This window comes from Narcine bancroftii, chromosome 7 (assembly GCF_036971445.1).
Source record: "Narcine bancroftii isolate sNarBan1 chromosome 7, sNarBan1.hap1, whole genome shotgun sequence".
Taxonomy (NCBI): Eukaryota; Metazoa; Chordata; class Chondrichthyes; order Torpediniformes; family Narcinidae; genus Narcine; species Narcine bancroftii.
Window position 1 is genome coordinate 77,795,320 of NC_091475.1, and position 12,927 is coordinate 77,808,246.

The 12,927-nt window shown below is 39.8% G+C and overlaps 1 protein-coding gene across 4 annotated transcripts in view; it reads right to left on the reverse strand.

Annotated features, from left to right (window-relative positions):
* LOC138739034 (rho guanine nucleotide exchange factor 7-like) overlaps window positions 1–12,927 on the reverse strand; it is a 233,830-nt gene that overhangs the window by 184,493 nt on the left and 36,410 nt on the right. For all 4 annotated transcript variants that reach the window (XM_069890398.1, XM_069890396.1, XM_069890397.1 and 1 more), the window contains exon 3: window positions 10,320–10,404. In XM_069890398.1, the coding sequence (XP_069746499.1) occupies window positions 10,320–10,404 (85 nt within the window). The remainder of the gene's footprint in view (window positions 1–10,319; window positions 10,405–12,927) is intronic.

Genomic DNA, 12,927 nt, shown 5'->3' on the forward strand with positions numbered 1-12,927 from the left:
GGCAAAGGCTCATATCTTGTTTGAGATGCTGAAACCAAAAGCTGCACCTGACCATGATGTGTAATTTAATGCTTCCAGTGGATGGTTTATGTGTTTTAAACAGCTTTATTCTTTGCACAGTTTTAAGGTGAGTGGTGAATCTGCAAGTGCTGATGTGAAGGCAGCTGAAGCTTTTGTGGAAGAATTAGATAAACTAATTGTAGAATGAGGGTATTGACCTCAACAAATATTTAACGTGGATGAGATGTCGTTATTTTGGAAAAAAATGACAGAACAAACCTTCATTCATAAGGAAGCAAAATCAATGCCTGGCTTCAAGGCATTTAAGGACTGCATAACACTTGTTAGGCAGTTATGTGGCTGGATACAAGTTGAAACGGTTCGCTATTTGGCATAGTGAAAACCCTAGGGCATTTAAAAACATTAACAAACACACACTCCCAGTTCATTATTGCAGCAACAAGAAGTCCTGGGTGACCCAGAAACTTTCTGATGCCTTAATTAACTGTTATGCAAGTGAAATGGAAAATTATTCTATGAAAGAATATGTTCCTTTTGTTACTTGCTGATAATGCTCCAGGATACCCCCCTTACATTAGTGATCTCCCTCCCAATACTACCCCATTAATCCAACCCATGGATCAAGAGGTTATTGCAGTCTTCAAAGCCCATTATGCAAGAAGAACATTCACCTAAGCAATTAGTGCAACTGACGAAGGTACAACTGAAAAAACACATTGAATTTTGCAAAGAATACAATATTTACAACTGCATTAAATTAGATACAGCAATGAGCTGTCTGAACCCTTCTCCATTAACAATGGCGTGAAGCAAGGCTGTGTTCTCGCACCAACCCTCTTTTCAATCTTCTTCAGCATGATGCTGAACCAAGCCATGAAAGACCTCAACAATGAAGACGCTGTTTACATCCGGTACCGCACGGATGACAGTCTCTTCAATCTGAGGCGCCTGCAAGCTCAGACCAAGACACAAGAGAAACTTGTCCGTGAACTACTCTTTGCAGACGATGCTGCTTTAGTTGCCCATTCAGAGCCAGCTCTTCAGCGCTTGACATCCTGTTTCGCGGAAACTGCCAAAATGTTTGGCCTGGAAGTCAGCCTGAAGAAAACTGAGGTCCTCCATCAGCCAGCTCCCCACCATGACTACCAGCCCCCCCACATCTCCATCGGGCACACAAAACTCAAAACGGTCAACCAGTTTACCTATCTCGGCTGCACCATTTCATCAGATGCAAGGATCGACAACGAGATAGACAACAGACTCGCCAAGGCAAATAGCGCCTTTGGAAGACTACACAACAGAGTCTGGAAAAACAACCAACTGAAAAACTTCACAAAGATAAGCGTATACAGAGCCGTTGTCATACCCACACTCCTGTTCGGCTCCGAATCATGGGTCCTCTACCGGCATCACCTACGGCTCCTAGAACGCTTCCACCAGCATTGTCTCTGCTCCATCCTCAACATTCATTTGAGCGACTTCATCCCTAACATCGAAGTACTCGAAATGGCAGAGGCCGACAGCATTGAGTCCACGCTGCTGAAGATCCAGCTGCGCTGGGTGGGTCACGTCTCCAGAATGGAGGACCATCGCCTTCCCAAGATCGTGTTATATGGCGAGCTCTCCACTGGCCACCGTGACAGAGGTGCACCAAAGAAGAGGTACAAGGATTGCCTAAAGAAATCTCTTGGTGCCTGCCACATTGACCACCGCCAGTGGGCTGATCTCGCCTCAAACCGTGCATCTTGGCACCTCACAGTTCGGCGGGCAGCAACCTCCTTTGAAGAAGACCGCAGAGCACACCCCACTGACAAAAGACAAAGGAGGAAAAACCCAACACCCAACCCCAACCAACCAATTTTACCCTGCAACCGCTGCAACCGTGTCTGCCTGTCTCGCATCGGTCTTGTCAGCCACAAACGAGCCTGCAGCTGACGTGGACTTTTACCCCCTCTATAAATCTTTGTCTGCGAAGCCAAGCCAAGAAGAAGAAAAACATTGCTTTGTCCTGGGATGAAGTCACCACACAGTGTATGAATGACAAAAAACCTTAAAAGTTATATGAATGACTGAGGTTTTGAGAAAACAGAGGAAATAGCTAAAATAAAAAGAGCTACTGTTGACCTGGCAAACAATTTTCAACTTGATGTGGATGATGAGGATATAAGTCAGCTGACAAACAATTCCTGAGGAATTAACAAATGATGATTTGCTTGAACTGGAAGAGCAACGTGTTGCAGAAGGAGCAACAAGAAGAAGGAGCCACCAAAAAGATTCACTGTGAAAGGTCTAGCAGAAATGTTTTTGACCTATTAACAGTGAAATGAAACATGAAGAAGGCATGGATCCCATGCAGAATGTTGCCTTTTAGTAGAGAGGTGCATTTGCTTGCTATAGGCAAATTTATGATAGAAAAAAAGGCAGACTAAGCAAACCACACTAAATATCTTCCTGAAAAAAACCATCTCCTCACATGGAAGAGCCTCAGCCAGGTCCTTCAGGTGAAGTGACTCTGGTATTTGATGATGACAGTGAGGCCACAGTTGAAAAGTACAAAATAAGGTGGCGTATGAAATTAAAAGCAAGTGTTCAGTGAAATCAATTTTATTGATTTTGTTGAAGATAATACTGTATCCTGAACTGTACATTAGAAGAGTACATGAGTACATTAGAACTACACTCTGTAGTTGCCTTCACATCATACACTTCAGTACCAGTCATGGTAAGTGCAGTACGCATACAGTCTGATTACTATTATTACCTACGTATGTATATTTTTAATAGGTACAGTACAGCATTCACATTTTATTAACTACGGTATTTAGATATGTGTATGTACAATATAGAAGTTTAGGTAAATATGTATGTGTGTCACGGTATCATATTTTACAGTATATTTCACCTATAATGATCGACTTACGCCCAAATCATTTTGTGTACCCACTTCCAGAATGTAACCCAGACGCAAGTCGATGCATGTCTGTAGTTGATATCTGGAATACTGCCAAAGGAGGTGGTGACATCAAAGACAATCATTTTGTGTGAGACACATTCACACAAGCACCTAAATAGGAAAAGCAATGGAATATAGACCTAATGTGAACTGGTATAGATGAAAAAAAGGTCAACATGGATGTGGTCAGTGGAAGGGACCATTTACATGCTGCATAACTCGATGACATGGAAAGAGGGAGTGAGAGACATCTGGTCACTGCAGCCAGAGGAACACCCTGGAAGCATCAGAAAGACGCAGCCATCTGAAGCAAAGGAGAATGAGCAAACACAGCTGCAGTTACTGCTAAAATCTTCATCTCTTGTAACTAGATGAGTAGGCTTACATGGACAGGGCTCTCAAAACCTTAATGACCAAGTTTATTTTAAATGAACAACTTCAGGTGCTTGGGAATCAACTTCAGCAAACCATAGCTACAAAGATGCCAGAGTTTACCTTCATAAAACCCAGTTCAATACTAAGAAAAGATTCAGATAAAAATCTTTCAGTGAAGAGAGTCTATACTTATGTGTACACCCATACCCACCCCTCCCCCAGGTCCAATACTGTCCAGAAAAGCAGTTCCTCATTTCTACACCAGTGCCATACTCAGTGTCTGCAGTTCCAGAATGCAGTGTTAAATCATTTTTGGATTGCTGCTCAAGCTCTTCCGGCATTTGGCTGCATGCCAAAGTGGATCAGGTTTTAGAAACTTGAAATCCATGTTGCTGCACTTGGCAAAGATGACAGAAATAAGAGCAAATGAATGCTATTCTAATGCCAGAATGGGCAGAGTTTGCTCTCAATCTTCCCGTGTTAACTTCCTGCAAGTTTCACTAGACCGACATTGACCAGATTGATCTGATAGAGTCGCATCTGGAAAGGTACACATTGGAAATCTGGAAAAGAAAGTTGGGAGAAATACAAGACACATTACCCAGTGCTTCTGCTGCTTTTTTTCTTAATCCCCCTGGGACTTGCTATTTTATGGCTGATGTGACCAATATGAGAATATCATCGCTTCCATGGATGGGGCAAGTGAATGGGTAATTTACTCCCTCCAGTTTATGCTATTTGCTCCTCCAAGTTCTTGATAATATTCCCAATATTCCTCCACTATGGAGCAGAAAGTTACTGGGGTATTGCTTTGAACTGGGGTATTGCTTTGAACGATTCCATGAATCTTTTTCTCTGTCAGCCTAGTAACCTCTCCTCATGACAGAGTTGCAAGTAGTCTGTTGTTTTCAGGAATATAATGTAGGAAATGCAAACAAACCTGCTTTTCCAAAATTGCTGATTGGAGGTACAAGGATTTCAATATTGAGGATATTATCTGAGGAGAGGATGCTGACATTGGTTCACACCCTTCCAATGAACGAAGGATTTTTATGAAGGCAGCTTTGATGGTATCTTTCCAGTCCCCTGAGATACCTGCTTTAGGTAGTCCAAGAGTTAGAAGCGAATAGGAAACAAGCTTTATGCTAGGTCTAAGGTCTTAATCTTTATGTAAAGTCTTTCTCTCAATCAACTAAAGCCACATCAAAAATTATGCTGAAATTACTCGAAGTCTGATGCTGAGATATTGAGAAGGTCCAATTTTCCAGTTAAACTTGTTATTGGAGGGCAAGGTGATGAAATAGGGACCTTGGCCTTTCCGATGATGTATCCAGGACCTATCCCCTCATATGCCTTGATCACCAAGTCAATGATGTCTTGAAGCTCTGCCTCCAAATGGAGGTAAACACGTGTTGTCTGAATGCTGTGGCACAATAACTGAGGTTAGGGTGACGCTTGTTTGGAGCATAATTACCATAGATTGAATAGCTTCCCCTCAAGATTGAAAATTAGTTCTATATCAAGCACATCATTCTTTGACATTTCCACCAACTACAATGCAACCCCACGATCACCCACATCATCCCCTCCCTACTCATTTCTGCAGAGACCACTCTCTTTATGAATTCCTGGCTCACCCTTCCCTCCCCATCCATCCACTTCCTTAGACACCTTCTGCTACAACCACAGTAGGTGCAATACTTGTCCCCACATGTCCCATTCGCCCCCACCCCCACCTCCATTCACGCCATAAACAGACCTTGCTGATGGAGCATCTCATCTAACCTCATCGACTGCATTGGGTGCATTCTGAATGACCTTTACGAGAACATTGCGGCCACATGCAGATTGGTTGATCGCCATTTTAATTTCTTTCCCCATTCTCAGAGCCACCTATTTTCTACCTCTTCCATTCCAGGATGAGGCTATTCATAAACCTGAGGAACAATACATCATATTCCTCCTGGACAGCCTCATCAATTGGCATGAACATTAATTTCTCCCCCCCCCCACACAGTTTTAAGTAACTCTCATCCCAATCCAGTTCCACTGTTGCCATCTGCTCTTCACCAATCCCTCGGGGCCGCCGGGAGTGGGGTTTGTCCATGGGTCCCCGATGTGGGCTAGGACAGCCACACCGGACCACTTCAGCCTTCGGGGCCACTCTCTGCGACTCCAAACCCGACAGAGCAACAGCCATCTTCCCTACCCATAATCCCCCATGCAACTGGAACTGTTCAGGGAACCACAACAGTTCCAACTGCCTGGGGGATTATGCGTAGAGAAGACGGCCATTGCTCTGCCGCATTTTTATAACAGGTGGCGCTACGGCACCAGTCGCCTCACCTCCGTCGGATCTGGAGGATGTTACGAGGCACCTCTGGATATGAATGGGATGCTGGAGCACCCTTTTAGGGCTGCTGCCTAAAAGGCAAGTCCTTAGTTTTTCATCCACTCCTGTAGCTGGCCTCAAGGCGGAGGCCTGACATGAAATGGCCTTTTGATAATTGTGCACCAGACTCACTCGCTGACATACATCAGGAAACAAACATATAATAAAGATGAATTTCTGGGTGCAGCCAAATTTGTGAAGGGTGTTCCATGGATCCACCTGATTAATGGGTCAAAGAACTTAATAATTCTCGTCTAATTCTAAGCTAGATTTGGTGGCAAATGCAACTCCTCAAATTTACCTTGTTCTTCTGAATACTCTGCCTTTTACACTAAAAGTTTCATTTTAGTTATCATTAGAATTCAGCCCTTCAATCCTGTTCCATCATGCATTAGATCTTGGTCAATTGAAATTTTAACTTTATCTCCTCGCTTTAGTTCTATATTTTTTGTATTAAAAAAATACATGTCCTCATCACTGATATTTTGGATTGATACCCTAGCTTTTTATCAAATCAGAGACTTTTTATTTGACCAGTTGTGTATTTGCTGGCTCTGGAAACCTAGTAATTGAACATTTAATTTTATATTTTATCTTGTCCCACATGATCCTTAACCTCAAGAATCTATCCTTTTAATAGCTAAACTATTAGCAAACAGATTGGCCGACTATGTACCAAAAATAGTAAATCTAGACCAAACTGATTAAAAAAAGATGAACAACGGACAATATCTGTAAATTTATTAACTTAATTCATGCAGTAGAAGGAAATAAAACTCCAACAGTAGCGCTTGCAATAGACGCAGAGAAGGGCTTTGACAGGGTAGAATGGAATTATTTATTCAAAGTTCTACAAAAATTCAGCCTACCAGAGCAATATATTAATTGGATTAAAGCATTATATAAGGGACCATTGGCGAAAGTGACAGTAAATGGATATATATCAAAACAATTTAACTTAAGTAGATCAACAAGGCAGGGATGTCCACTATCTCCCTCACTGTTCGCGTTAGCTATAGAACCACTAGCAGAACTGATAAGAACAGAAAATAAAAAAAGAGGGATAAAAATAAAAGAGAAGGAATATAAAATCAGTCTATTTGCAGATGACGTTATAATATACTTAACTGAACCGGAAATTTCAATAAAAGAATTACATAGGAAATTGAAGGAATATGGAGAAGTATCGGGGTACAAGATCAACGCAAATAAAAGTGAAGCAATGCCAATGAATAATGCGGATTTCACAAAGTTTAAGAAAGATTGCCATTTAGATGGCAAACACAAGCAATGCGATACCTAGGTATACAAATAAATAAAAATCTTGGCCATCTATATAAACTAAATTATCATCCATTAATGAAAAAATTACAAGACGACTTAGAGCATTGGAAAGACTTACCACTAACACTGATAGGAAGGATAAACTGTATTAAAATGAACATTTTCCCAAGGATACAATACCTATTTCAGTTATTACCAATTCACCTAACAGAGAAATTCTTCAAGGAGCTAAAGAAAATAATAAGGAAATTCTTATGGAAAGGGGGGAAAGGGGATAAATTAACAGAATGGTACAAACAAGGAGGCTTACAACTACCAAACTTTAAGAATTATTATAGAGCCGCACAATTAAGATACCTATCAGATTTTTATCAAACAAGGGAAAAACCAGATTGGACCAGATTAGAACTAGATAAAATAGGAGAGAAGATACCTGAACATATACTATATAAATGGGATGAAAAATTGGTGCAACGTAGGAATTCACCAGTATTGCATCATCTGCTCAACATTTGGAAGAAGATTCACGCGGAAAGGAATAAAACAAATTACCAACTACCAAAACTAATACTGACGCAAAATCAACTTTCACAATAGATAACCTTTCCTTCAGAGAATGGGAGAGAAAAGGGATCAAAAGAATAGAAAATTGTTTTTCGGGAAATAAATTATTATCCTTTGAACAAATGAAGGATAAATATAATATAACTCACGATACAATGTTTGCATACCACCAACTGAAAACCTACTTGAAGGACAAATTGGGAAACAGTCTGAGGTTACCAGAAGGAAGCAATTTTGAATATGTGATTACAGACACAATGATAATTTAAAAATTTGTAACAAACATGTACATCAAACTGCAAGAAAAGGAGAACGAGGAAACAAACGATAAACCTAAACAAAAATGGGAACAAGATCTAAACATAAAGAAAGAAACATGGGAAAAGCTATGCTCCGGAACTTTGAGAAATACAATAAACACGAGGGTACGCATTATACAATATAACTGGATACACAGGCTATACATCACACCTCAAAAGTTAAATAAATGGGACCCAACACTATCAGATAGATGTTTTCGCTGTAAAAGGGAAACGGGAACAACAATTCATGCAATTTGGACATGTGAGAAAGTGAAAAAATTTTGGGAAGATCTAAACCAGATATTAAACAAAATCACAAAAAGCAATATACCAAAAAACCCAGAGATCTTCCTCCTAAGTAATATAAGAAATAAAGAATTTGGACTCGATTTGGATGGAGCACAAAAAAGATTTGTTATGATAGCCCTAGCTGTAGCAAAAAAATGTATTATGTCAACCTGGAAATTAGAAGACAACTTGAGAATACAACAATGGTACATAGAAATGAATAAATGTATTCCATTAGAAAAAATAACATATAATTTAAGAAATAACATCACAATATTCAAACAAATATGGGAGCCATACATGAAATACAATAGAGAAATCCTACCATGGACTTCCACCACCTAAAATGACAGAAGGAGAAGACAACGAAAAGAACTGACTCAGTAAAATTTCTTGTTTATTTTTATTAAGTGACAACATTGTTTAAAGGGTTAAATGTATCTTATAGATAGAACTTCAAATAAATGGGAAAGGGGGTGAGGGAGGGAGGGAAGGGAGGGGGAAAAAAGGGGGAGAAAATGACACTGTATATATTCAAGAGAAAAAATGTCTGTATGTATCTTGGTCAATATGGTTTATAGTGTGAAAATTTTTTTAAAAAGAATCTATCCTTTAAACCATAGAATCAGTTTCTGAATCTTCCAGATTCAAATAATTTTCAGTGCAACTTATTCCCTTCATCACAACCTAAGATGTCTTCACTGCAGATTTGAAAGTATGATATATTCACCAAAGAAATCATTTAGCAATTTTATCAAATTCTATCTTCAATTTGCTGATTCTTATCACTGTAGTCTTTTGGGTAAACCTTCCAAAGCATTTCCAACTTGCCCAAAGCACAATATCAAAGTGTCCACAATGCTAATTTAAAAGGTTCCACCAAAATCTCTTTGCTTTTATATTCTATGTATCTATTCATAAATCCATGTGCCAAGTATATTTTTTACCATTTTATTAAGTTTTCCTATCATCCTCAAGGATGGCTATTGACATGAAGGCTGTTCTGTTCAATTATGCTTTTCATTTATGTACTCTATAGGACTATCATTCCAATCCACTATCATCCTCCTCAGGTACAGATCTTCACTCTAAGTTGTTCTCCTATGAACTGCTGTACTTACATACAGATTATTCCACACAATCCGGTCGGTCTCTCACATATCAGTACAGATGCTAGGTGCTGTAACTTCATTGGGACACACCTGGCACTCTTTACCCTCAGCTATCATTAACTTATGAACTCCATTTCCCCATTACATATCACCAGCCCTGTTTTTCTTGCACCTCATACTTCCAAAGAGGTATAATATAAAGATTGAGAAGCGTTTGAGAGAATTTAAGTGCTGTAAATACATCTAATCCTGGGAGAGACATGCTTGGCTTAATCCGCTCACTTTACCAGGATGGAAAACTTCTTCAGTTCCAAACCATTTAAGTCATTCTGAAAAATGTGAATGGCACATTTTAAATGTACAGTACAACTCTGAATATCCGAAATCAGATTCTCCAAAATCTTCATTTATCCAAAATTTAAAAATTTTTTTGGAGAAACAGTTATCTGAAACAAATCAGAAATCTTAATTTATCTGAAATTTTTTTGGAGCCAAACTGACCAGGGACCTCAGGTCCTCAGGCTCCCGGGCAGCAACAGGGACCTTGTTGGGGGAGGCATTTTTTTGGTGAGAATTAAACATTATTTTAATGGTTAAAAAGCCTTCCCTTGTTGCTTGTACTTTAAACACTGTTACAAGTGATTTGCTGTTGCTACTAGGCTGTTTTTAGAAAGTTACCAGTTATCTGAAAAAAAAACACATTTATCCAACATGGGCCAGGTACTGTATTCAGAGCATAAAGAATATGCAAAAACATCACTAAATGGAATTGATGAATAATTCTGACATTATAGATGTAATTTTATTAAATCATACTCTCAGGGCAGAACTCACCCAAAAGGAGCACACCTACAAAATTCCTGAACACTTTTGTGCACAAGGAAATGGAGCGCTGTCTGACAAATAGCTGAAATTATTTGCATACTACCTTTGAATTCAAATAAAAATCCAAACATTGCTTATTCCACACCTATACAAATGAGTCCAATATATCAGGAAACTAAGCCCCTCCCAAACATTCCTCTTACCTGCAGTTACTTTATTCAGAGTGACCAGAGAATTAAGAATCCTGTTGAAGTTCTGTCCTTGATAAAGATCATTGGCATCAAATGTCTGCAAGGAACAAGAGGATGAAAATCTGCAATGTCTTATTAACACATTAAGTCAGTTCTTCTCAAGTAGAGCTTTGAAAAACAGAGGTACTTGCTTATCGAAAGTCAACAAGTCCAGAGATGTTTATAGCGATGATCCTCCCAGCACACGAAAGGAAAGCTTCAATGTTCTCTTGAATGCAGCTAAATCTGTGAAGACTTGTTTTCATTTCCAGCAACAACCAATAAAAAGAACAGGGACACTCCTACCTCCATCTTATCAATGCAAATGGAATTCCAACTAGACTAATTGCTTATTCCTCCAAATTAGAGACAAGAGGGACAGAACTAACCTCAACGTCGACTCACAGGACTTATTGCTGATCCATACCACATCTGCAAAAGCAAACCAGAGTGTAAATGCAAAGCTCTCGCAGCAAAGGCGTTTGGATGCTGACAGGGCTGTTGCTCACAGACCGTGCTCCACTATTTCAGCTGTTTGCCTGTTTAATTCTTTATTATCAGTGCAATTTTAAGTATGTTATACCTTAAACTAGATCAAAATGTCCTAGTCAATAACACCCTTGGGGAGAGAAACCACGCAGAATTTTGAAAAGCAAGTTAATTTATGTATCATCCATGGATGTTAGTTTACTTGCTTATTTTACATCACGTCTATCACCTACCCACAATATCTCATCAACACCCAACAGCTTGATGCAAAGCAGAAATTCAGTGTAATTTCTCCAAGCAGTCCCATTTCACAATTTGGAAGGGCAGCAGTGGAGATGGTCTCAAGTACGTAGCCAATGTGCATTCCTATTCAATATCCTTTAACCTGGCTCGCCTCCTCGTTATCACATAGCCCCTGAGATTTTACTGTTCACAATGGGCTGCTGCACTCTCAAAGTTACAATTCTAACTCAAGATAAATACTGTATGCCATTGGTAGTAAGCTCTTTAGGATATCCTGAAAGGTTCGATCAAAGTACAATTAGCATACATCCTCACATCTTCCCTTGCCCCTTTCCCATGCTCCTGCAGCCGCAGCTGATCCCTCCAGGCCATTCCATCTGCCAATTGCCCTCTCCTTTCCAGACCCACCCACTTTACCCACAGTCCAGCAGCAGCAAACTGCTCCAGCCACGAGGCTGAACCTGGGCCTCCTGATCATCTCCCAGGAAAACCCTCAGCTGCTGACTCAACAGGACCCAAGGCACCAACTTCTATCTTGTCACCCCTTAGCCTCTGACATACTGACAACTCAAATTTGTCCAACCTCTCTTTGTGGCCCATACCTTCTAATCCAGGAAAATCTATGTCACATTTAAAATTAACAGCCTAAACATACCCTGAAGGGTTGTAAACCAAGAGCTAGGAAGTGGGAATAATCTGGCCCATTCCTAGCCATCCTTCATCTCCCCACTAATCCCTCCATATCTAAACTCACTAGCTTGTAAGCCATATAGCTAAGGGAAACAGATTCTATGCCCCTCACAATTTTATGCAACTTAATCAGTCCAAGTTTGTAGTTACAATTTTCCAGTTCTATTAACATCCTTGTAAATGGCCTCAGTGCCCTCTCCAGTGCAATCGTTTCTTCCCTGCAAGGTAGTGATTTGAATTGTGACTTGAATGAGAATGTTTGCACATAGGATTCAGAATGGTTACACAACACAAGCTATATGTTAAGTAACATTGTAACTGTGCTGTTATCTTTCAAGACTAAACTACCTAAAAAGGTCTTTAAGTTTCAAAATTTATGGTCCTGATAATTCTGACTGCTTCATTCCAGGAAACACAAGAGCCGAGTTGCACATAGTGAGCTGTGATAAACAAAACAAGTACATTATCTAATTTGAACTTGGTTCCAGGGTACATGTTGGCCAGGATACCGGGAAAACCCATTTTCCACTTGAGAAGGAATTCAGACTGGTTTGACATCTAACTGGAAGAAGGGCCCTCCAAGGCAGCAACATTTTCTTAAAAATATCCCTTCCAACAGTCATGCACCATCAGCCAAAATGAGTTTGTACCGGGAGCAGATCTCTAACTCACGATCTTCTGATTTGGAGGAAGATTGTTACCAATCAAGTCTGGTTAATCTTTTATTAGAACATCGAGAATGCTAACTTTCCCTGATAATTGTAATGAGATGAAATGTTTGCTTTGATTCTCTTTCCCTCTCAATTCTTTTCCTTTAGTCATACACCCCCCCCCCCATCACCCAGATCACAACCTCTTCTCATGATCTTCAGGCCTGAAGACTAACATCTCTAGATTCAACAAGTTTCTTTCCAACAGTTATCAGACTCTTTAACCTCCCCTTCTTGCACTAAGCAGCAATTGCTCCAACACCACAAAAAGGACTGCTGCACTATTGTAACACTACTTTTTTTTCCTTGCACTATAGTAACTGGAAATGTTATCTATCTTTTGTATTTATTCTATCTTTTTAATTTAATGTATATTATTGTGGATCTTCCCCTTCAACATTAGCCGCAGGTCTCGCTTCCAGAATGCCAGCCTAACTCTAGAACCAAAG